The sequence below is a fragment of the Anoplopoma fimbria genome, chromosome 14, assembly GCF_027596085.1.
Source record: "Anoplopoma fimbria isolate UVic2021 breed Golden Eagle Sablefish chromosome 14, Afim_UVic_2022, whole genome shotgun sequence".
NCBI lineage: Eukaryota > Metazoa > Chordata > Actinopteri > Perciformes > Anoplopomatidae > Anoplopoma > Anoplopoma fimbria.
The window spans coordinates 10362029-10389614 of record NC_072462.1 but is presented as its reverse complement, the minus strand read 5'-3'; the positions used below and the strand labels follow the sequence as shown (position 1 = coordinate 10389614).

Below are 27586 nucleotides of genomic sequence, written 5' to 3'. Positions count from 1 at the left end.
TTCATTCAGTGTTATGTGTTTATTTACTAGAACATTACAAAAATTGTCTCTCATCTCAGTTATAGTTCTATAACTGTGGTGATTTAACAGAATTAGCTGTTGATATTGATCATGTAAATATGTTTGCAGAACATTGCAGACACTCTCGCTTGTAGTGGTCAGTGGTTTAAATCCCAGTCCTCCGCTGATCCTGCATCTATATGTACTGTGCAGTTAAGACCTTATTTATGTTAATTGTCCTCTTACCCAACAGTTACCACACTCATTTGACCTTGAAAAGATCCTAAGCATGGATGTCTGTAAATACATTTAGCAGCACATATAATTTTTTTTAAATAAAGACAAGAAAGAAATAAAAATAAAAATAAAAAAATAAATTGTGGAATCAAAATGTTCACAGAATTAAAAACAATTTAAAAAATTTATATGGTTAAATATCCGGGCACTTCTGGGCTCTTCATATTCAAAATCTCCCTCAGTCAAGACAATACACAATAACTTCTGTTTCATAAATAATATGAATTGAACAAACACACACACTCTTTGCTGTGATTGGTGAACCTGGTGATTGCTAAATGAGTAACATCAGTGAAAACAAAATATCTCTGGATAAATATGTTAATCTTGTTGGAAAGGTTCACAAAGAAGTTTTAAGCTATTCAACAGATTTCAGTGTTTGAATCTTTGTGAAATGTTGTACCTCAAAATTCCATCAATGTATCCTTTAGTACTGATGTAATCAAGGCACTTTAAATGTATGTTATGGAAACTATTGAATGACAATTTACCCTCTTAATCCATGCAGAAAGACCATTGGAAACTATGTATATTATAGTTCATTAATGTATTATTATTATTGTTATAATAAATCTAGCAATTAAATTAGCCCAAATCTGAGTTAAACTATATTTAATACTTGAATACTGAAGAATAATCCTTACAAGAATTATTCATTTACAGCTGAAAATGCTTCAGACCCATTATGTAAACCAACATCCCAACCTTGATAACAACTCAAACTAAGTATTAAGAAATGTGTGAAATATGTTTTAATTAATATATAAATAAAGGGCAAATTCTTCATTAATTAACTTTTAGATAATGGTGTTTTTTTTCAGTGCTTTCGTCAAATGAAGGGCTTCCATAACCAACACATTGTTTCAGTTCTGTTGTTTTACAGTGATGCATTCAGGTTCATCTGTTTATCTGGTGTTTTGTTTAAAAAAGTATGTGCGATCAACTCATCCTGGTCCTCTGTCATTCACTAACTAGACGATGGTCTTCAGACCTCAGTACTTCACTGGTGATGATTGTGGGCTCACTGGTTCCCGTTGGACACGGCGCTCTGCTACAAGCACAGCTGCTTTTCCGTCTCTCTCCGTGCTTCGCTTCCAGCTGTGTCATCGTGTCCGAACTAAGAGTTCTACAGCTTGCGTTCTCCGGAGAGGATGCTCTGGTAGATGCTGTCCGTCAGAGGTATGTAGCTCTCCTGCTGGTAGTCCAGCACGTAGAGGAGGTCAGAGATCGTAGAGGGGTTGAAGCCGCTCTGCACCAGCTGGAACTTCTGCTGCTTGAAGGTGCTCGTCATTTCCATGACCTCCTGAGAGGACAAAACAACAACAACCAGACTCATTTCAACAAATATTGAACATGAACTGTCCAATGGTTGGAATATAAATTGGGACCTAAAGTGATACAACGGGTGATTTATCTATGCTGATTTATTTTACCGCGAGGGGCGCACTACTAGATAATCAAGTTAATATTAATCAGAAACAATTCTTATAACTGGTTACTTCTTTAAGCTAACTTGAAAACAATAGACTTTTGGTTGACATTGGGACAAAGGAAGTTAATTCATTAATTGAGAAAATAATAAAAGGTGAATAGTTGTAGCAGTTGCAGCTCTAGACATCAACTATGAAGTTCAGGGACCTCAATACAGAGACTTCGTCTACATGTTTTTATTTTCATTAAAGATTTTTGGTATTACACAAACATGTTTCCTTATTGCAATTAGGACAGAAATTAAATAGATACTGAATCGTCCTAACTTTGGGATTTCCAAATCTTACTTTCTTTTTTTTTTTAAACTGCTAAACATGGCAGCAGCACAGTTGATAGGTCTCCATGGATATGTCAATGAAGATTGTGAACAACATGAACACCGATATATATAAAAACTGAAAGGCTACGCAAACCGTATGATGACTTTCAATTTCCCTGTGTATATATATATATCGACTGCCAAGAGAATTAATTCATATAAAAATAGTGGGTTTCACGGCACATTAGTACCTCCGACTCCTCGTAAAAGTTAAGTTAAAAAAAGGGGGGGTCCCTAAACCAAAGGGTCGGTAGTTCGATTCCCCAGCTCCTCCTGTCTGCAGGTCAAAGTTTCCTTAAGTGAGACACTGAACCCCATGTTGCTCTGGGTGCTTTCCAGCAGCTCAGTGCTCCTAATGTTAGGAAACTTCATGCATGTGACAATTCAAATAAAGGTTTTTTTGGAGCTAAAACTGTACGTGGGCCTTTTTTTGTCCATGACAGCAAGCTAACTAGTCAGTGACAAGTGAGAGCCGTTGATATATCGGCTTTTCCATCTTGAGGGACCTGTGGTACCTTCTCATCAAAGACACAGGCAGTGTAGTGTGTATTCTGAACATAGATACAGAGCTGACAGGAGGAGTGCTGATTGAAGAATCACATTTATAGTTATAATTATTATTTCTGAAGTTAAGCTAACATAGAAGGATATAAGATAGGACAAACAGTTATGATATTTAATGAGGTCTCTTCACAGAGCAGTGACTTACTTCTTTCAACCCGAAGCATGATCCTTTCCTAAAAATAACCAAATCCTTTTCTCGGCTAAAGCTAAAGTTGTTTTGTTTCATTTTCACAATGTTGGAGGTGCAGCTTGGCCTGTGAAGCATTACAATGGTAGTAATAACTGTTTATAAAGCTAATTGAATTGGCTGATAACATCAGATGTGGGTGCTCTTGCCTCATGAACTTAGGAGAAAGACCGGCTTCTTCATATTTTGTATTTGACGGATGTGTTTGCTTGAGGAGCCACTCGTGTTCTTTTCCTCCCCATCAGAAGGCCGCCCATGTTGTGGCTTGCTTATAAATCTCACTAACTTGAACCTTGATTGCTTTTGCTTCAATGAGTAATTTTTGAACACATTGACTGAGAACATTGCTAATGTGAGGACAGTTTTTCTATCATTTAAAAAACTAGTTATGTTTGTTGTCCTCAAATGTGAATCAAGGATTGTGATAAATGACGGTGAGCTCAATAACAATAAAAAAATAAAATCAGTTTAGTCAGAACTTCTCTGTCTCCCCTGGCAGTGTTCATTGCATTCAATAAGTCTCATTCACAATACTTTTTCAGGACAGTAAGGTCCTGCAGTGGCACCTAATGGACACTAGATGGCGGAACACACAAACTGACCAAGCCCATGTCACACTGCTGCCAGTGTGCAGAGTAAACAGACTGCATTCATATAGGCAGTTTAACCCAGGTGACACTTTACTTTTAAGTTGTGAGGGTAGAATTCATCAGATATCTGAGTTGGTGGGTTTAACACATACGTATCATGAAGGGAATGTGTTTGTGATTTTGTTTTTGTGAAAAATTGAAAGATCTGTAGATTGAGCTGTGCTAGCCAATAGAAGTGAGTTTCTTCGTTCCCTGAAAAGCCGGGGATCAAACCGCCGTTCATCTTATTGAGGGCGACCCGCTCAACATTCTGATAATACTTAAAACCATCAGTGTCTGTGTATCTAGTTGTGTTTGATTCTAGTGTTTTTGTACTTTATTTGAGTATTTCCATTTTTGTGCTACTTTATACTTTTACTCCACGACTACAATTCAGAGGGAAATAAAGTAGTGTTTACTCCACTACTGGGTCACCTGAACCCTCCGACCCCCCCTGACAGAGGACTTTCCTGAGATCATGGTGTCTAATGAGCCTCTTCTTAACTCTTCCTTCCAGAATGAAGGTAAACTCCTCTACAGTCCCCGTCATGAAGAACAACTCCTTACCTGGAGCCTTATGAACAGAGGTCGAGCGTACGCCGGGATGTCCTTCATCACATGATCGAACAGCTTCTTGCCATCGAACACGAGGCCCGGTCTCACAATCACAGCGGCCATACCTGCTCTTCCCTCGTGCCCTGTGTGGACAACACGGTTCAATGTCATCACTCTCCAGCTCTGTGTTGGTCATTATTATCAGGACCGGTTCTAGAAACAGACCGGCTCACTTTTCTAGAAATACTGCAGTATGAAGGTATTATATGTGGCACTGTTCTGACAGAGGTAGATGTCTTTAACATACCTTGTACTTCCACTCCATACGCATTGACTTCCTGGATGAAATCCACCTGCCCGAGAGTCTCCGTTACCTCCGTCGTTGCTACATTCTCACCCTTCCACCTGGAATCAGAGAAACGGGATGATTTAAAATTAGACCCTGCATATGAAACTGAGAATTTGAAAGTAAAATATATTGTTTATAAAAACAGCCAGAAATATAGCGTAGCTTTATTTCTGTATTCAACAAAGACAAACCAGCATGTGATCCCTCTCTGAAGTCTGCCTGCACGCCTTATCGGCAACCGGGAAACTACCTGTTTGTTCCAATACCCATAATGCCCAAAAAAGGTTTAGTATGTCCCAATACATAGTATGTCAAATGCAGTATGACAAAAACACCAGGATGTTTTACTGCATCCTGTCCCATTTTGCACTATGAAAGCCAGCATGCTTTTCCGGCTATCCTGACCCACAATCCTTTGTGCAGCGGATATATGAGCAGGAGGTGCCATGTTATGAGGAATCTCAGTTACATGCTAACTGCATGTAACTGCATTACGTGCTTAGTGAGAGCAGCTGCAGTATGTACTAAATACATACTATTTGACTCTAAATGGACCATAATTTACTAAACATTATGCTGTATTGAAGAAGACTTGAAACTAGGGATTGAGACCATAAACTCATGTTTACAATGTTTACTGAGGGAATAAATCAACAGAGAAGTGGGGTGGGGTGGGAGGGTGCTAGAGGTGACCCTAGCTGCTATTGGACGAAACGCGGGTTCAGTCTGGACAGGCTGCCAGACTATCGCATGGCTGAAATGTAGAGACAGACAACCAGTCAATTTTTACAGCCAATTAATCAATCAATCAATCAATCAATCAATCAATCAATCAATCAATCAATCAATCAATCAATCAATCAATCAATCAATCAATACACTTAAGCTGCATGTCTTTGGACTTCAGGAGGAAGCTGGAGAACCCAGAGGAACCTATGCTGACAGGTGGAGAACATGCAAATAAGCCCGGGGATCGAACGCGGGTCCCTCTTGAGTCCACATTTAAAACATAACCATTGCCTGCATTTACAGAAATAGGGATGCAATTTCTAATTTAATTCTACTAAATTGAATAAATTGTAGGATCACTTTTAACCTATGTCAAACAGTTGGAAATGACAACATAAAAAAAACATAAATAACCTCTCATGCTAGTATAGTGCGCTTTGGATCACATTCAGTTCTATCTCCCTCAAGAACACTCAATTTTTGCCATTGTGGGAGCCTGGGATCAAACCATCATTCTAGTGGTTAAAGGACGACCCACTCTACCCCCTGAGCCACAGCCACCCTTACATCACAGCACACTGGTGATACAGAGCCTGCATTAATAAGTGTCTCATCATTATTCCATGTCCTTTTTTTTATATTATAATACTGTTATAATGCGTTAATAGAACGCTTTAGAGTCCAGCTCTGGTAGATTTGGCAACATCTATGGTTTCTGTTGCTGGCAGATAAAGAGGGCATACAACAGGACCGTCTGACATGCTTGTATGGAAATCACATCTAGTTCATGCTGCATCACTTCCTGTGAATCCCTATAAAGCAGGAACACACTACAGCTTTGTTTATAATCGGTGTGGCACCGTGGCAACAGAGGGCATATTTACAAAATGTACTGTGAAGAAGCAAGAAGACAACAAGTGTGACCGCCAAAACTCATAGTCCGAGTGTTGATGGGGCATTGTAATTGTAACTGTAAACTCATATCTCATTTTTATACAAGACCTTTAAAGAAAGAAGTCAAGTATTAAATGAGTTCATTGCAGCCAGTTTAAAAAATGGTTGTCCCCATTAGTCACTTAGAAAGAAAATTGTGGAAACATAGGATCGAGGTAAAAAAATACAGAAGTTACCATTTAAAGTCAATGAAAGACTACATCAACGCTCTTTAAAAGCTCTCTGTGTTCCATTCGTACCGGCAGTAAAGACATCTGAAAACATGTGGTCCCACTGTACCTGAAGGTGTCTCCCACTCGGTCCCTGAAGCAGATGAAGCCCTCCTGGTCTTCAGCCATGAGGTCGCCCGTGTTGAAGTAGGCGTCTCCCTTTATGAACACGTTTCTCATCAGCTTCTTCTCGGTCAGCTGCTTGCTTCCAGCGTAGCCGAAGAACGGGCTCATGGAGCTCACCTTGGACAGCAAAAGCCCCGTCTCACCTAGAAACAGGACAGAAGTCCAAAATGATTTAGGAAGTATTTTTTCAGGTGAAGTCAACTTTCAAAGAATTAATAATCTTAAAAGGACAGAACTTTTGTGAAGTTGCACTCTTACCCTTTTCCACTCGCTGACAGAAGCCATAATGATCTTTCACTGGTTCATCTTTCACCATGTCGTACTTTACCAGATCGTACTTGAACAAGAGCTGCACACAAATTAAAGAGAAAATATCATTCCATTACGCAAAGGCATTTAAATCTAAAGTGATGAATGGAACTATAAACTATACCTTGATTCAAAATCAGATGCTTGTCAAAGCAAGCATTCTGACACTTACTGGAAAATAAGTCTTTATTTTTAAGTGATTATTTACAGCTGTGTCTTTCCTGCTGTAGCATGTAAAAATGTCTGCTGTGAAAAATGATATAAAACTTCTACATCTCATCCAGGAACCTATAAAAGAAGGAGGGGTCTTTACGTCATTGTGTAAATATTCTAATTTTGGTCAAGATTTATAGTGACATTAAGAATTTAACATGTGTCTAGGGACTACAGATGAAAAAACTCTGGTGCATTTACAGAAATGTTATATTAATGTGCACTGTCTCTACCCAATAAACCAATAAATGAAATAAAATAAATAATTTGGTGAATAGCACTACATCTTGGTAATATGAGGAAACATTATGGAGAGAGCTGGCTAGCCCTCCTGAATATTATAAAATATAATTTAAGAACATGATGGTTGGTTAGTTATTGATAACAAACATGATAACAAAGATTACATCCATATCCATGTAGAATACTTCCCACTTGGCACTGATGTGGGTTCAGTGACATTGTTATATAGGTTACTTGTGTCTTACGGTCTTTATCAGTGAGTGGTGTTTGCTCAGTTGTCATGGAGATAGAATGTGAGATGCATCTGAAAGGCCCAGAAATAGTGGTGGAAGATATTTTTTTTCTTTACCAAACTACTTTTGGACTACATGTTGGAGACTTTAAACGTGTTCATCATTTTCTTTAAGTCATTGTTTAATTTGCTGTCCACTCTTGGATAAACCCCAGCTCTGTGGAGTGTACGGCTTAAAGTGGTCTCAGGTCAGATACTCTGATACTAGGTGGACATTATGCCACAAATTATCTGACTTCTGTAGATTATTTGGTAGCTCCAGATCTTTTTTAGGGGCTTCATAATAAGGGGGTGAATCGAAATGCCAACACCACCTTTCATTTTTTTAAAGATTTTTTGAAAACATGTTTTATTTTTTATCATTTCAATTAAACAATTTTGAATTATTTTGTGTAGGTCCATTACATGAAATCCAAATATATATTTTTTAATTCCAGGTCCAAATGCAACAAAACAGGACACCAAGGTGTAGGTGTGTGTGTGTGTGTGTGTGTGTGTGTGTGTGTGTGTGTGTGTGTGTGTGTTGTTTTATAACTTTACTTTTATAACTATATTTTATAACGGTTTGTGAGCCAGCAGGAAAAGCAGTGAGCCAGATCTAAGAATAGCAGAGATTAAAGCTAAACACATGTAACCGCTCTTTTGTAACTGATGAACTGCTCCACAGACAAGCATTAGTGGGGCTAATTCCTCCCTCCGCCTCAGGAAGAGCCACTTCCCTGGTCGTCCTCCCTGACTGGTCCAACAGAAGGCCAGCTTAGTCACTAGAACTTTCTAAGACTTTCTTTTCCTCCAAGTTTCAGCTACATAATACCGTTAATGCCCCGACACACTGATTCCATATGAGAGGGAGTTTCTGTTATTTTCTCCACCACAAAATATCAACAACACCCGACTATTGTACTACAATTTATTGTCATTATATTAACTTATTTTATGATATTTTATATTATATTAAATCTATTGCATTGTATAATATTGTTATATTGACCACAAAAAACCTGTTATTTTCTGTTGTAGTAGGTTTTGTATACAATTTATTAAAATATACATGGGCTGATGTGAGCTGGATAACTTTTGTGTAAGGCGAGAGTTAGTCAGATGTTCTTCTGTATTTCAAAGAATGTACTATAAAAACATACAGATGACCAAAAACAGAAAAATACTATTTGTTGTTCATTTGTGATATAAGTTTTCTACCTTTATCTCAAAAGCCGAGAAGAGGATAAGGTGGACTAATTCATTAGTCTTCCCTTGGATTACTCTTGTAGGTTACAAGCTACAAAGCTTTATCGACCTCTTTGTCTCAACGCTGGCTTGGTGTCTTAATGTTGTATTTTGGAGGGATTTTTGTTGATTATGATCAAGTAGTAAAAATAATTAAATTTATCACTAAATCTCCATCACACACATCCATCATAAAGTTCTAAGCCCTTTTACACTTTCAAAATATATTTTAATGGATTCATATGTTTTAATTTCTGATTTAAGACTAGAACTACAGTTCTACTGTTGACCTGCTATCTCCTCCAAAAGACCCTTTGTCAGCCCTTAAAAGGACATAAATGGGTCTATGGTAAAGAGAGATGGAGTGGAAGAGGTTAATAATTCATGGATATTGTTGAAGACCTCGTCTGAAAATTTACAGTAAGATATGCGAGTTGGTGTTTTTAATTTTTGACTGTAGAAATCACACAAATGTGTCCGCTCGTAATATTCTCGATCTAGTTTATATTGTGTTGTTTTGTCAGCAAATGCAGGCTGGACTAATTTGTGTGCATGAAATAATAATATCTTCATACTCTCTATACTATTTATCATACACAACACTAAACTGAAGGTGTCATGCTTCAGAAAGACAGTCATTGTTTGATTGGACAACCACAGGTGTTCATGACACGGTGTCCACGCCATGTAGAGTACAGTCTGCAGATTGACCCCTGAAAGACCTCTGATGGAGGACGACCAGGACCTGACAGATCTCCTCTAAGCTGGTTACCCCCCCTCACTACAGTTTACTTAGCTCACCACGTGCACTATCTTAGTGGTCTTGTGCACAATCCCTCTGCCACAAGATTAGTAAAGATGCTTGGTGAGTGAATGTGGGTTGTAAGCACCTCTTAAACAAAACCATACTGGACACCTGGGTTGCCATCACGTTTGAAATAATGCATAGAGGTGATGTATCATTTGGGGCAAAGTCCCCACCTGCTGGAAGCTGGAAAAGTGTGGGTTTAGTGGTACTGAGTAATATAGAAATGAATGCAATTCTGGATGAATGCATGACATTAAAATATCCTGGGTTGCTGGTTGCAGCTATGTGTGGACAGCCCTATGCAAGCGATATCAAGAGCCCATGTTAGCCTGTCAGAGTAGTCACTAAGAAGGGGATGGTTCCTGGTCAAGAACAGCCACTCAGGATCTTAATAATCTTCCTGAGAGGATTACCAAACATAAAAGCAGCAGGACATGGCGGTAATTTGGAAAGCTAACCAAACTGACATGGCATTCAAATGGGTAACTGAGCAGTATAACAGCAATTGTAGGAGTTCTGTTGGATTATCACCGGTGTTTAACTTCAGGGGAAATAGGAATGACAAATAGTCAAATTGTATAAGTGCTTTTTACCATTTTTCCACCTAAAAACATCACTTACAATTCATAATAGCATTTGCATACACATACATGTCCACTGTGAGCTGTGAACAGTAGGGTGCATGTCAAAAGGACACATGCTTGAACCCATTCATGTCCTATGATTATTCAATCATGACAAATCATACTTTATTCCATGTAAACTCTATATATAGTCACTTTTTGATAGCAGTTTGTGCATGCTTGTGGGCGAAGCTTTCCTCCGAGGTCACCATGTACTCACCCTGTAGAAGAAGTTGGAGCGGCCCACAGTCCCAATCCTGCCGACGTGGTTCATGAAGCACAGGTTTCCCTCTGTGGAGCCGTACACCTCGCACATTTTAATGTTTCCAAAGCGACTCTGGAACTCCCGCCACACGTCCTGCCGCAGCCCGTTCCCGACTCCCATTCGCACCTTGTTAACCTTATCCTCAGCTTTCTGACAGAGGGAGAGGGAAGCGGAGATATTAGCAAAGTAGAAGTCAAGGGTGACAACTGATGATTTCTCGATTAAGTTAGGCAACGATCTTTCAAACTGCACCTCTACACACAAACTTATAGAGGCACATTGAACAAATTTGCAATTAATTGATAACAACTGAAAGACAACCAGCATGGGGCCTTTGGGGCCCCTGAGGGTCTGGAGCAGTGGTGCAGTTGCCTGATTTTCCTTGGTTGGTAATCCAACATGTATTGACCACCGGGGGCGGCCAACACACCTTGAGCAACAACTCTGTCAGATATACAACAGGAGAAGAAGAACTGATGTATCTGTTTACAGCGCGGCCGGACAAAGGGCTTTTTCTATTTTCCCAGTTTTCTACTCCCTCGCTTCCTCTAGGAGGCTTGCCGGAGGAGCTATAAGTGAATATACAAGAGGCATGACCAGGCAGCAACCTCTGATTCTGCTGAGTGAAGTCAATGCATAATTGTCTTTAACTTGCATCTTCTACACTGACCCTTTAGGGGGCGACTCCTTTGGTTGTATAGAAGTCTATGATAAAATGACTCTACTTCTCTCTTGATTTATTCCCTCAGTAAACATTGTAAACATGAGTTTATGGTCTCAATCTCTAGTTTCAAGTCTTCTTCAATACAGCATGATGTTCATTTAGTAAATTATGGTCCATTTAGAGTCAAATACACCATAAAGCAGGGTATGCTTTAGGGCGGGGCAACACAGTTATTGACAGGTCTCTGCCACTACCGTATACGGCGTCTCTATGTCACTCCTCCTCAGTCCAAATATGGTAATTTCCATTCCAGATTTCAAAAGCCAAGATGGTGACGGCCAAATCGCCGAATTTGGGGCTTCAAAGCAACAATAGTTTATCTGCTAGACACACAGCTGGTTTAATCTCAAACCATGGCAGGACTCTACAAATGTAACTGTTCCATTTGTTTTCATAAGTTGTTGTTATTAACCAAACATTCTGCCCTTCATCGTTTGTGCAGCGCCTCATAAGGCTCTGTTATAAACTCATCTTAATATTCACCTTCATACGGTACTTTTCATACCAAACATTTGTAGTGCTTTACACAATAAAACATATAAAAGCTTTATTATATATTTATTATAGCCCTTTTATATTTGCATGTGGGTGTGTAAATGTATGACATCCAAACATCCTTGTTGTGAATAGAATTAATGGTATAAACATATGTCTGCCCTGTGATAGGCTGGCGACCTGTCCAGGGTGTACCCTGCCTTCGCCCATTGACAGCTGGGATCGGCTCCAGCACCCCCGCGACCCTTAACTGGATAAGCGGTAACGGAAGATGGATGGATGGATGGATGGTATAAACATAAGTTGGACATGGAAACTGTAATGCTCATCTTTCAGAGATCAATTAATACATGAAAACAAAACAGCTGTGCATCACGTCTTATTTATTTGACGACTCTTTAAATTCAGAGGCGAGGACTTCTCATTTGGTTAAATGGCTTTGACTCCTTTATCCTCGCATCTCCAGTAGGTGGGGACTAAGACGTCATGGTATCTGTCACGTTTGCTCATTGCTTACTGTGCATAATGACAGCATGCAGGCGGCAATTGCTACTCATGCTTGTGTGCACACGTTGACCTTGTGAGAAAGGTGCTTGAGTGCCATGCGTGTCCCCATCTTTAATTTGCCAATCAGCGGCGAGGGACGGTCCTGGCCAGCCTTCCACCCACGCAGCAGAATAACAGGAGAGCGGACAAAGGGGACTTTGAGTCCGGCCTCAAGAAGCGATGAGCTCTGCCCTCAAACTGTGTGTGCGTGCATGTCATTACAAACAAAGGTCCTGCTTGTCTGACGGCAACAGTTGTGCACAATTTTACTTGACCGATTCAGAAGTGGCTGTGTGATTGTAATGAGTGTAAAGCATTGATGCTTTTTTTTGCCCGTTGCTTTACTCTAACTCACTTGTTTTGTTATTAATTTAGTGGCAATGTATGATTACTATCTGTATGAAACCTGGTGTTAAATGTAAATTACATGTGAGATAATAACAGCAAGTATAGATCAGAAAGTATAGGAAAGAATAAAACTTTTATGGTCATTTAAAGATTCCTGGTTTGGGTGTCGGTCCATCAGAAAGAAGACTAAGCACAATACATATTCAACAATAACACAGAAACAAGGGAATTACAAGGCCAGAGTAGGAGTACTCGACTAAAGTGACTTTTTGTTTCATAGCGGACCAGAACGTTTTCCACAGAGTATATTTTAGTTTAGGAGGGTAACACAATTTTTAACCCAAATTAACCAGAAATGAAGCGTTTTGGTGTGTGTCTGTTCAGAGACAGACACGACATCATTTTTGAAAGAGGTTATTAACACCTTTGCGTTGACTGCCAAACAGCAGATTACCTTGGGCTGGTTGCAGAGGTATCTGCAGAGTTCACCAATATACTGGAAAACAGTAACGTCATGTTTTCTACAGTCATTCCAGAACTGGGAGGCTGAGAACTTCTTCTTCAACACGCAGGTCGCACCTGTGATAGAAAAGACAACAATAAAAAAAAACATATTCTCCTATTGTCAATACCAGCTATATCTATTTCTCTAATAAGAACCTTAAATCATACCGTGAGGCATTTAATTCCCATATATAATGTACCATATATTTGAAATATTTTGCTGACAGAGGTATCTTGAACAAGAGTGTTGTAGAGTGTTGTGTTACTATGCAGGTCCATGTGCTGTTTAAATCTCTTTGTTCTAAGAAGATTCACTCACAACGTTAAAGAGTTGATAGTGTGGTCCGAACACGTTTAAAAGGTAAAAATGTTTATGGCCGTTACCGTATACACGCTGGAAAAGCTGAATAGAAACCTGATTACCTGTTTGTACATTTTAATTAAACGTAAATCAACTTTATTGTCACAGACAATTGTACATCGGCAGCGAGGCTAAGTGGTACCTCTACAGCTATCAGTCAACACTCCGTATTTGGTTCGTGTGGGGTCTTGAACTGGTGACCCTCCAAGCCAAGTCCCCACAGACTGAGCTATACTGCTGCAATGACTCCATGGAGTAGAAATCGACGTTCTCCAGGAGAAATCTACCCAATCAAATCAGGTTTCTCTATCCTAAAAACGATTACAAAAGAACAGGTTGCACCTTTAGATCACCTGCTTGGAATGTTATCAGTCGATTGAATGGATGTCATCAGCAGTTATCAGCAAGTTAAAAGGGAACTGCTACACCTCCTACTATGTTCACAAGGCCGTTATCATCCATTCACATGGTTGATCACTGATATGAATACAAGAAGACAACATAGGCCTCTAGTGGAAGAGGAAGGTGGAACTCAGGTGACTTAGTATAAGGAGTGACACAGTCGGCGTAGGGAGGTGGTAGGGGTGGATGGACAGGTCACCCAAACACAGGACTTTCAAGCAGGAGACCGTGAGAAAGTCAGACTAGTTTACTGTTTTTTTTTTTCGTAACTTGCGTACTTATCTTACTCCATACACTTATTTTAAACCAAACCATGACCTTTTCCTAAACCTCACCAAGCTGTTTTGTTGCCTAAACTAAAATTGTTTTCTTTCAAATCACAACTTTAAGTTTCACTTTCACAACTTGGCAGGTGCAGTTTGACCCTCCTGAAGCATCAGTATGGTATTGATAACAGCTGATAACGCCCATTCAATCGTACTTATGGTACTCACCATTGTACCCTGTACTACTATGTTGTGTGGTGCTCTCTGGCAGAGAGGGGTGGTATGCACTAGCATATTTATTATCACTTATCTTTCTTCATAAAACCATTGTTGGAGATCAGCCTTATATCACCTTGTCATTGGTCTGAAGCTCTGAACCTTATCATACTTGTTCCAATGATTGGCTTTTGCATAAAACGTCAAGAGTTAGCGTTGGACTTGGGAAATCTGCTTTTTGCTTCTATGCTCCCTACAAGTGGAACATCCTACAGTGTACTTTAAAACTCAATACATAAGTATTCATTGGTCAGTTCAGATCCTTAATAACTAAACATTTCACCCGAGTCTGTAGTTGCTTTTACATTGTTAATTTCATTAATTTTTCTTGTATTGCTCCGTTTCTACTATGTGCTGTCTATTCTCCAATGATCTATGGAGGTTAATTAAAGATTGGTTGAATGAATGATGACGTTCAAAATGGTTGTTTGCACTGCCAATAAAGTTAGGACATCAGCTTAATGGAGAAAGCTGCTTACCAGCATTTTATTTCATCACATTGTCAGTGTCTAATTAGCCTGAATGAGTCATCTGGTGTTAGCTATAAGCACTAAGATTAGATACTGATTTTGCCTCTTCTGTAATTTGATTGTCCTAATATGAGATCGTAGAGACCTGGATGTGATCTGTGCCTGTCTGCGTTGGGAACTTGGACTTGGGACATCTATACTGCTGTGATCAAAGTTTAACTCGTAGCACAAACAGATACCTCAAACAGAACACATCATGCTCAACTTATGTCTTTTTGAAACTGAGGTTCAAAGTATCCAGTGAGGCTCTCTCTTTGGCTTACTAAACTAATCTATTGCAAATAACACACACAGTGTCTGCCAATGTTACCTTGTGGTAAAGGTTCACAGACCGCTTGATGTTATTTTGCTGACTTGCAGTCCTACCAGCTCCCCTCAGTGTTAAGAGGGCATTCTTCCTCTCCAACACGCCAAAATAACAGTGTTGACTGTAATTTGTGTTTTATTAATAAAGTTAAAGGGAGTCTTGTATTTGGAGGTAGAAAATACAAGTTATAGAACAAGCTAACTAACAAATTAGCTAGCTTGTTCTTCAACTTATATTTTGTATACTACATGTATCTTTAGCTCAGTGGACAATACATTGACAATACCAGCACCAATATCAGTAACCTTAGTAGTACCACTACCAACAGAGTGCTTTATTGGACACCCATCATGTGAATGGAAGCTGTGTGTGTGTGTCCCATTGGCTAGCTAATCGCTGCTGTACTGCGTAGCTCATAGAGCGGTTACTGCAGATAATTGACCCCTGGTGGCTGGACCGTGTTGTTGTGGAAGCGTAATGCCCACGCTCCAGTTCCCCCTCAGGTTAAAACCGTTAGCTCTTTCAGCACCGCTGCACTTGTTAGCGCTGTTGGCACTGTTAGCTGACATCTTTGTGTTCATAGCCGTGTGCAGGCAGGCAATAAGGCCATAAGGGTTGCGGCTTCTGCGGTAGTTTGCCAATCACACGTTGAAGAACGCTTGTGGTGTTTGGATGTGAGCAAAACTTAGATGGATTGCAGAAGTTTTGATAATAATTGGTACTGGGTTATTTCGGTTGATACCCTTAAAGTATCGGGTTCTAATAACAAGCCATAATGGTCCCTGCAATCATTTAAAGAGACGTTTGTAGAGCCAAACACTGTAAAAGAGTGAGGACAAAATGCCCAGTCACTGTTTGGTACAAAAACAATCACTTTTAAGTTAGGCTAATGATTATATGAGGTTCATCACTTTAAGCTAGTCAAACTGAATGAGTATCTTCGTCCAAATAGTTGCGAGAAGTTACAGCCAGTGATCTGTAACAAACATGTAACTGTGAATGCGTTTCTGCTACGACAGTGTTTACAAGAACACGACTCTTGCATGTCACCGGCCAATTATGAAACAAAATTTCCAAAGTTATTATTTATTAAGAGTTTAACACTCAAAATTGACCTAAATACTTTTTATTGGTTCTGCTATCAATTTTTTTTTAAACTCTATTATAACTTCCACTGTCTTCAGTGTCTAGATGAGTGAAGCGTTATAGAGACTGACTTGTGAGTCCAGGCAGGTGTAGACCTGGTGTGACAATGCCAGCCCACGTGTCTACATCCATTTCAACATCTAAATCTGTCGGGACACCGGCCTTGACAAGGTCGGGATGTTTATCTCTCCCAGTGGAGGACGTTGAACTCTAAACTTTGGTAGCAGTTGGATCAAATGCAGAAGCCAATGATTCATCAATAGGATAGCTGATTAGAATTTGTTGCTTTTCCAAAAACATTTTGTAACTGCAACATTACCTTTAAGCTCTAAATCAGCTGCTGAAACAAGTCTTTTCTACCATACTGTAATGTTATCTAAACCAAAATGTGAAGGTTCACAAAGTGGGCCATTATATGAAAAGGGAAAACACAGCAACCATGACCAAAAACAATCGTATTCTCCATAATAGTCTTTTGTGTCCACTTCCTGCTCCAAAGCATCTAATTAAGCCACTAGTTGAAGTGAAACAGTGGGTCCTCAACGGGGTCACTGTTGTTTGGCAGTAACACTGTGTTCAGTGGACACTGTCTGCAGTCCTGTCCCTATTATGTAACCAAGACCGACAAAATGTTGTTGGGCTTAATGCCCTCTGGCACTGTGCTGGAATTCTGGTGCAGGGCCGTTTTAGATTTGTGAAGGTAGATAATTATTTGTCTATGGAAACTGTCACGTAGCAAGATTATGGCTGAATATGCATGTATACAGCCCTAAGGAACCCCATATTTTGTATTAATAAAGTAGCCCTACTTAGCTTATACATTCTTTTTATTTTCACTGTGGCTCAGCAAAGTGTTAGCTCAATAATGCACATAACATTCAAAAAGTGCTGCTATGAAAAGGCTATTTGTTTTGTTTTCATATCATCTTCAAGATCTTTTTGACTAATTTGACACCAGTATGCCGATTAAATATTGCTGTTACAATATATAACAAGGGGGATTTAATTTATCTATACAATGTTCACGTCCTGCTGAGCTGAATGCTGTTATATGTCTAAATAATAAAATAATGAGTTTTGTCTTTAAACGTTTTTGGTGTTGTCTATAGTAATATTGTTGGTCAAAATTGATGTGAAACTGTATAGTTTTAAGTGAAAAACCTTCAAACCCTGACAGCTTTAGCTGCCAAAAAATAGAAATAGAAAATAGGCTAGAACCCAAAGGTCTCCTCTCCTTCTGGCAAAGTAGGCTGTGGGCTCCAACTCACCGATCAACTCTTAAACAAATTTGAGTGATCTTGCAAAGTCAATCAGCTATCAAACTGAGTCTATAACCTTCTCTCTGATAATGTGTCTCAGTACAGCTGTTATTGTGCAGGGTAACATCTCAAAAACAAGTTCTTCTGCTTCTACCCTGAGCCTTCCTCGTAGCACTTATTGCATTCGTATTAGTTGTTGCACTTACTGTATTCGTATCAGTTCGCTGCACTTATTGAATTCGTATTCGTTTACTGCACTTATCCTATTCGTAGTAGTTTGTAGCACTTATTATATTCGTATTAGTCTGTTGCAATTATTGTTTTCGTAGTAAATTGCCTCTGCACTATACTTTTGCTCTGGTTTATGCTTTAAGATGCTTGTTTAAGAAAGGAGATGCACTTATGACTTCTGGTGACTAGTAGTTCTCTTGAATGCCTATGTTGAATACACTTCCTGTAAGTCGCTTTGGATAAAAGCGTCTGCTAAATGACTGTAATGTAATGTAATACTTTACTGGATCATTGACTTTAGAATATTTTTGGGTTTGTCAATGGCTCAATGACTTTCTTCTGCATCAAGATAGCTGTGTGTCTGGCCACACCTCATTGTAATACCAACACACCCATGGGTGCATAGATGGGTGCGAAAAAAACAAAACAGTTGCACTGTGTTGTGTGCCGCTTTGTAAGACAGGGCCCTTTAAGTGGATTTAACTAGCCCACGCATGTAAGCTCTCTAAACAAATGTGGCTACAATGATATATTGAGATCAGCGGTTTTCAAAATTTGAGGGAGTCATAGATCAGAAAAATCTGAACACGGACATAAAAAAACATATTTATATTCAAACACTCCTCATACTTCAGAACTTGCCTGAGAATCCTCAGGTTTTCAAGTTTTCTTCAGTATCAAAGTTCTCTGCACATCCATACAAACAGGAACTGCTTATTGATAATCCTGCAAACTTGTAATTGTGGCAATGAGCCAAAATGTAAATGGCTCATTAAAAGGCTAAAGAAACAGGGCCAAAGTTTCTCAATTTTGTCAGAAAAACAACCTATGATCTAGTTAGCTGTTTGCTAGATGTTTGGATTTTTATCTGATACGTTGCTTTAAAAGAAACGCTTACAACATACTGTACAGTGAATCTAAAAGAATGAGGACATATTCTGAGACCTACCCAGCTCTATGGTTCCTCCTATACCGATCAAAGAAGCGGCGCTGTGGTAGAGGGGCAGAGGGATGTACATCACGTCATCCTCAGTTGCTCCGAACGCCCAAAACCCTGCTGCTGCCTTCAAGCTCTGGAGGTGAGTGATCACTGCAGCCTTAGGGAGCCCTGTGGAAGATGAAAAAAGACATAATTATGCATTGGATGATATTGCAAAATAAACATTTTAACTGCGTTGCTGCCCTGCTGAAACTAAAGTTAGCATGGGGAGGGAGTACATAGGCATGTGCTACCTGCATGACGACGCAACAAACAACACATTTAACTGTGGTTAAGGTTTCTGACTCCGTTAATGATTAAAGAACACTGTATTGTAGTCATGTACGGTAATCCTTCCAGTCCTGTCCACCTCTGCCTCTGGGTTTCCTCTCACTCCCCCTCCGTGTTGCCCCCCTCGCCCTGTTTTAAAGACACTCTTCAGGTCACAGTGATGCGCATGTGACAGAGATGTAAGAAAAGCAGAATTAGCAGAAGTCAGAGCCTGTTCTGACCTGTTCTGTTCTGTTCTGACGGACGAATGACGTCCAGTGGAAACAAGCTTTTAGTGTCTTTGTGCAAAGTCTGATCTCACGGTGAATTCAGACAGATAAATGCCATCTATTTAACCATTTAAACCATGACGCAAATATCCAAACCCAAAATGTCACTAATGCACGTTAATCTGCTAAGGGTCATGATGAGTTTAGCTGTGTTCAACCCAGACGTTCCATCTAGTGCTATCATAAATGATTTCCCATGTTTCCAAAGGTAACATTTATCTTTATGATATGTGCTGGTTCACCTGCAGCTCTTAAACTACCAAAGCAAATGAGAGACACAAGTATTTGAGTTGTAACAGCCACTTAATACTTAATATTGAAATTCACCCCTGAGTTCATGGCATTGAAATATTGTACTTTATATGAAATTAACTGTTTTTCAAAATTAAAATAGAACATTCACATAGAATTGGTCTAAAGTTCACATGCAAAAATTCAAGTCTAAACTGTCAAAAAGCACAATCCAGTCTGCTCGGGACAGGACAGGTTACGACTTCATTTTCGAGCCACTTCCTTCGGTCACATGACTGACACACTGTGCTCTGCATTCAGGCTTGACTGCTTTCCATGCCTGGGGTAACCTGGTTGTTGCTGTTTGACATTTTTCAACTTGAAATTTTGGACCTCAATTTTACCATCAAATTGAATCTGAATTTTTGTAAACACTGAAATAATATTCTCATTCAATGGGTGGAATCTGGTCTCAAAAAAGTAGGAAATGCAATAATAATTCAAGGCACACTGTAGGGTTTGTACAAAATTAAAACACCTTTATTGTACATTTAATATGTATTTGCCTTTCGACCAACAGGGATCTTTTAAAATGAAGGCATTCTAATGTTGCACAAACCCTATAGTGGGCCTTGGATTATTACTTGTTTTACAAAAAAAATTTGAGACCATATTCCACTCCCACAATGAGCCCTTCACAAGAATGAATAAACAGAGCACACCTGAAGAGTCCAAAGAGCGCCTGAATGTGATAAACACAAAGACCCTGCTGCACTTCTACACAGGGAAAAACATATATTTAAATTCAGCTTTTGAATTTGAAAAGTAATTTTCACAATTGAATTTCAAAGAGAAAATTTCAGAACAAATAAACTGGTGGTTACGTTACAGATACTCGTTTTTTCAAGTAAAATACTTCCATGCTATGAACTCAGTGGTGTTTAAAATTGACATATTAAGTATTCAGCAGCTGTTAACATTAATCCTCTCATTTCCTTGCACGTTCACCTTAATTCTAAACCTTTTTTAAAAGTTAAAAGGTAATACTTTGTCAAAATATAGCAAATGGCAAAAATATGGCTAATTTATAAAAAAAATGATATAATATAAGATAAATATAAAAATAATATAAATCACAAATATGTTGGGCCTGAGTTTGAACTAATTTACTGAATGCTCTTGTCAAAATCTATCCCAGCATGCACTGGGAAAAAGGCAGGCTCATCAGACCTACGCCTAGCCTGCATGTCTTTGAACCGGGCAGGATGTATTGTGATTTTTATATTTATACACTAAATGATTAGTTAAAAAAAATAGGTTAATCAATAGTAAAAAATAATCATCATGCTATCATCAGAATTTCCCTGTTCAAGCAGATCGATCGCTGTGTTCATGTTCTTGGCATTAAATCAAACACAACAAAGAAGCAAAGATCCCCAAACACTGAACACAGTGCACAGGGGAGAAGCTGGAGGAGGCCTCTGGGAACCCGTTACCAACACAACCATGACAAATACAGGACGCTATAAAACAGCTAGTTGGTTGGATGGATGGATTGATTTGTAGCTAAGAAACAGCCTAAAGTTAGTTACATGGCATTAATAATGCTAAATGTGTCCTGAATAATAGAGAAGTTATATTTAGTAAATGAACCACAATATATAATAATGTGCACAAAGGATTATTCATAATTATGGTCATTTGTGTCCATCAAGGTTAATGAATCAAAGAATTCATTTCATATTGGCTTATATAATAATTTATGTTTTTTTGGGAACACCCTGTGAACACACTATGACTATTCTGTCCCCGATGTGTGAGTCCAATCACAGATGGATAGATAGCTAACAGGCTTTAAGAGCAAACAGGAGCCTGGAGGAAAGTTGAATGCTCTTTACTGATTTTTGTAAACTGAAATGTCACAGAAGGACAGCCCCAATAACTGAATGCTACTTAAAACATAACATGTCCTCAGACATAAATGATGGAAATGACAGCTACAAAGTCCTATCATACAAATTCCACATTTAAACAAAGTGTCAATAGCTCCTCATAACATGTAAATAATTCACATAACTTCACAGGCTTAAAAAACACTAAAATAAACAATACCTAAAAATGAGCAGGAAAGCTATTAAATGGCTTTTAAAATTAAACACGAAAGCTACTCACATCTAGTTTAACATCAGCAGTGTTCACATGTAAATAAACCATAGACTGTATATAAGAATACACTTCCACATTGGCTTCACTCTTCAGAACCATAGGTTGCCGCCTGAAATGAAAGTATAAAGAGAGTACAGCCCATGTTTTTGCTATTAGCCATCTCGTGGTAACAGCCCACGGACGGAACACTCAAACGGTCGGAGGGTAGGTCTGTAATCCGTTGTTCAGCAGCGCTCCCACAGCGTTTGTTAAATATAACACATTTGTGGAGGACACTGTGCTGTCAAAAGGAAACATTATCCCTCTATTACAAGACCACTGTGGCTACCATTACACATTATGCACTGCAAGCAACACTGCATACTGTAATATTGTATTGTTAGTACGATGGTGCAAAACTAAAACAAGAGAACCATGATATCAAACATCAGTAGAAACAACACACTCACCAGTTGTTCCAGAGGTGAAGATGTAGAGGGTGGGGGATTTCAGGGAGCTGGTGGCACGTAACACGGCTGGTACAGGCTGGTCGGAGGAAGCCTCCATCTTATCCAGCAGAGTGTGCACCTGCGGGTGCTCGCTCTGGCTCTTCATGGCCCACACCTGAATGTTGTCCTCCAGCAGGCTGCTGAGGATGCCGTCCAGACAGTCCACTAAATCTGGGAGATGGAGACAGCAAAGCCATATTTCATGACACGGATACTTTGAATATGCTTTTAATTTTTATTTAACTCTTAGAGGCCTGCACAGACACATATTTGTCTTTTTAGGGGGGGGAGAGAAGAACCTTCGCATTTATTAATTAATTAATATCCAATTAAAATGTGAAAACTTTCCAGCTATCTGAAAACAATTCAAATTATTAAATTAATTCAAACTAAGATAAGAAATAAAGTTACATTTGGAGAGGTATGCCCATTTGCCAAGTGCTTAACCGATAACCTATGTTGTTATTACCTCAATATAGCCGTATATACAGAACCAATATGATCCAGTGGAGCAAGTGATTATCACTTCAAAGTGGAAATATAAGATAATGGCTACACAGAGGCATGGCTGTCGTCCTTGCTGGAAGAAGCAGAAAGTTGAGGCGAAGGCACTGAAAAAAATGTTTGGCCTTTGCCAAGGCCCATACTGACAAAGATGAAGACTTTTGGGATTCCACACTCTGGTCTGATTAGACCAAAGTCAGTCTTTTAGACTGGATAACATCCTAAACGTGTGGCATTTCAAGGGGGAAGAGTACAGCACAAAGTGCACGGTTCCCACAGTGAGGTTGATAAAGTTATCTTATGGGGATGTAGGAGTGCTGAAGGTGTTGAAATGGAATTGTACTTCATTGATGGCATCACGAATTTGCAGATGTACTGCAAAATCTTTATAGAGAAGATACTACCCTCTCTCCACGCGCTTTTTCAACATGACAATGACCCAAAAACTTTCTTCCAAGGCCACCACTGCATTCTCACTGTGAGGAAGAACAAGGTGAAAGTATGTCACCCGACCTTGACCCTATGGAGCACCTTTAGGGAGTTAAAAAGAGACAAGCTGTGCAGCACTTCACATCTCACCATGAAGGCTCTCCAGGACGTCATGCTCAAGAAGCAGATCCGGATAGACAAAATGAAGTGAACGTGTACAATTGATACCAAGAACGTTCAGTGAAGTGCTTAAAAGTATAGGAGGAAGAAAGTACTATCTTGGCTTCGATAGGAGGTACAGCCCTTCCTATGGGAACAGTGCTAATATATGGCCCACATCTCCTCTCAGTGTTCTGACTGTTCCAGCTATTCCATGAATCCTCTACTGTTTCACTGGGGTTGGAGTGAGGACAGCGTCCCTGACCAATATCATGCTTGTTTGTTTGAGCAACCATCCGTCATCCTGTCACATGGCTGCAGCCTGGTGAGTCCTATTAACTGCAAAAAAAGGATTCTTCCAGTAAAACATGGTTGGGAACAGAAAATTATTCAACAAAAGTTCAAGTTGTTGTGTCATCAAAACACACAGCAAATATTACAAATGAAATCATGTTACAGCTGGGTGCAAGTTTGGAAGTTTTCAGTGTGCAGCAGTCATCACACAGCTTAGTTTGAAAATAACAAATGTGACCTGGCCTGACATTTGGAGAATGAGCTTCACTATTGGATGATAACACAATAAAAGGAGCGTACTGTATCGTTAAAATACATTATTTTGAATGACCCTATCATGTTTAGCACAGACAAAGCACACTATTTGCCTCTATAATGTTTTAGATTGCAAAGTCCAAAAATACGCTTTGACATCAGTATTTAAAAACAATAAATTGAATCATTAATGAGTCAATTAATCAACAGATTTTTTTTCAAACAAAGCCAGTGCAGACTGCTGCATAGATTCTAATGAGCCTGTGAGTGAAAAATGCTTTTCTTCTATAGTTCTAAAAAAATGTTTTGCTGGACCTCACTTCTCCAATGTGAGTCTGTCATTTTATATATGGATTATTTTGGGTTCTACAAAATAATGATTCAAGTTTGGCTATATTCTAACATTGTAATGTGTAAATACTTAATCATAAAAAATGACCAACAGACTAATCACTAAGGAAAGTAACAGTTGGTTGCAGCTCTATCTAACAGACTGTAGGCTGACATGATTGTCATTTGTGTGCTTGTAGGACCTACTTCCCTCTCCAGAGACATATTTGTGTCTCAAGAAGATTTAAATGGCGAAATAAAACAACAAATAAAACATTGTGTCCTAATGACTAACATTGTTTTAGTTACTATGACACAGTAAAAATGCATACAAGGAAATACAAATGGCATTCTGTGCCTTTTAATGACTATCAACATGACGTCAGCTGAGCCGACGGCGCGCAGCTAACAGTGCTGACAGAGATAACAGTGTTAACCTGAGAGGGGACCTGAGACGGAACCTGGAGAGCGGGTACTTCGTTAGCGTGCAACCCCCACATGAGAGCCATGAACTAGAGCCCCCATGCACGACAGCGCACCAAAAAAGGTTTTCTTTGGGTAATGTTTCCCTATCCGATCCAAGAACAGAAGATGGATATGCTAAATGGAATTGCATCCGTATAGCGCCTTTCTAGTCTTGCAACACTGTGCTGTACATACATGCCATTCACCTATTCACATCCATTCCTACACTGATGGGCTACCATGCAAGATGACCTCCAGTGACATGGACTGGAGGAGCCGGGGATTAAACCGCCACACTAAGACACACTCTACCTCCCAGCCAAAGTTGATGTTGTATGCTGTAAAGCCCTCTGAGGCTTATTCATCATTTCTGATATCGGGCTATACAAATAAAATGGAATTGAATTTCAGAAATTTAACTAAAAGTATTTTAGTGTCAACAAAGTCCGTCAACAAAGAAAGGAAAAGTTCATATTACAACACACACACACACACACACACACACACACACACACACACACACACACACACACACACACACACACACACACACACACACACACACACACACACACACACACACACACACTTCATTCTCTGCTCTGGTAGACATTACTCCACTTTTACATGCTCATAGCTGTTATTTATTGCTATAGTAATAATCTGATTGTCGTATATTGCTCCTTCAATGATAATTGAAGGATTACATCCTGCAATTTGGATTGAAATCTGGACTAATACAGTGTTGTTACAGTTGTACAGTGTGTTACAGTGTTGGCTATTAACCAGTGGATGAAAGTAACAAAGTACATTTATTCAGGTCATTTACACAAGTGCAATTGTTGTACTTTACCGGAGTATTTTAATTTTATGCTACTTTCTACTTTCTACTCCACTACATTTCCGATGGAAACACTTTTGACTACACTATAGTTATCTGATAGGCTGGCTTTGATTACTGCTTAGCTACCAACGTTGCCGCATGTACATGCTGCGGTAGGTAGCTCCCATGAATTTCGCTACATTTTTGTCTTTATTTGTTGTTTCTTTTCTTGTTTATCACTAATTGCCTATGACAGAATGCATTCATCGACATCTGAAAAGGAAACATGGGGATAAGTGCAGCAGACTTTGAGACGATCACCGTTCACGGCCGACCAACCAGCCTGGATCCATAGTTCATCCTGGATCAAGCTGCACTTGACGGACAGACAGCAGCACAGAGAGCAGGACTCCGGTGGCACCAGAGGAGCTGGAGTTTCTTATGATGCAAATTAAAAAAATACACTACAGTAATGTAGTACTGTTTTTGTTTTGATTGTCATGTGTTTGTTGTGTTACAAATGGACTACAACTGAATTCCATTGTGTCCCTGTATTGCATAATGACAATAAAGAATCCTTGAAACTTTTCAGATTTTTAATTAAAACAAATAATGAATTAAAAAATAATAATCCAATTTAAAATCAATGCTTTGCTATTTCCCTATAAAGTCAGAAAAATGTGAAAAAAAGTAAATCATGGTATCTCAGTCCGAGGTGACATCCAAAAAGGTCTGTCAGACAGTCTACAAGCCAAAGACTTCACAGTGATGTTAAACAGCTCCTCCGCTCGGACAAACGGACACCACAGCACAATGTTTGACATCTCTGATCAAATAGTTTTGAATATAATCAGTTAAAACTAGCTCTGTCCTGAGCAGCTACAACATCAAAACACTGCTTGTAACAATTATCATTGCAGACAACATTATAAAAAGCCAGAAAGATTTGGGGTTTTTTGCAGTGCAGAGCTGTTGAACTGTGGAGAAATGATTAACAAATTTTCATGCAGGGCTCAGTTGTGTCCCCCTCACCAAAAGAAATGTTAATCAATACTCAATGATACAATTTGGTCAGAACAGCCATAAGTGAGAGCCACATACTCTCACATAATACCTGTGTATGGGTAACAGAGATAGTCTGGGAAGCTGAGGAGTCCAAACAAACATAATGAATAAATATACAGTACCAGTCAAAGGTTTGGACACAACTTCTCATTCAATGGGTTTTTTTTCCTACATTGTAGATTAATATTGAAGACATCCAAACTATGAAGGAACACATATGGAATTATGTGGTAAACAAACAAATGCTCAACAAAGCAGAATATGTTTTATATTTTACATTCTTCAAAGTAGTTGAATGAGAAGGTGTGTCCAAACTTTTTGACTGGTACTGTATATGATTATGAATAACCAGTTTGAGGGAAGATAATCAAGTTAAAAGTTAAACTTCTAAGTTATGATGTGCTTTAAAAAGGAGCATTAGGGGAGAACTAGTGATGACCCGCGTGAACCCCACAGTGATACCAAGAGGAGGTGAGAGCTTTACCTGAACCAACAACCAGAGTCTTGGCTCCGCAGCAGTTGAAGCAGTGCAGCAGAGACTTGGACTTGATGTTGGTGTTGAGGAATGCGACCGAGCAGCCGACCTTTGCCAACCCGAACCAGGCGCACAGGAAGTCGGGCTCGTTGTTCATGAGCAAGGCGACGCAGTCCCCTCTCCTCAACTTGACCCTCTCGAGGAAAACGTTGGCGAGCCTGTTGCTGCGGAGCTCCACGTCCCGGTAGGTGTGGACGCGTCCTTCGTAGATGACGAACGGCTTGTTTGGGATGCGCTGCGCCTGCAGGACGAACTGGTCCAGCACCGTGTGCACGCTGGACGTCAGCTTGGACAGCTCCAGCCTCACGCCGTACCTGATCACCTTCAGGAGAAAGAGGAGGTCCCTCCAAAAGTAAGGAAAGCAGAGCGTCTGCAACACATGAGCGGAGAAAACACCTGCAAACAGAGCCGAGAGCCATCCCAGAGACAGAGCCATGTCTGCGGCTGTGGTGGGGGGGTGGGGTGGGGGACACACACTGTGGAGACGGCAGGGGACACTGCTCCGCTCACTTCATCCTC

General features: G+C 39.6%; 1 protein-coding gene across 1 annotated transcript; it reads right to left on the bottom strand.

Moving 5' to 3' along the window:
* slc27a6 (solute carrier family 27 member 6) lies at positions 1-27586 on the bottom strand. The gene is made up of 10 exons (XM_054611957.1): positions 27017-27586; positions 22170-22379; positions 18734-18892; positions 12957-13081; positions 10345-10539; positions 6668-6758; positions 6354-6552; positions 4350-4447; positions 4055-4185; positions 1-1600 (listed from the first exon to the last, which is right to left on the bottom strand). Exons 1-10 carry the CDS (start codon positions 27501-27503, stop codon positions 1424-1426), a joined length of 1872 nt encoding a protein of 623 aa, XP_054467932.1. The 5' UTR covers positions 27504-27586; the 3' UTR covers positions 1-1423.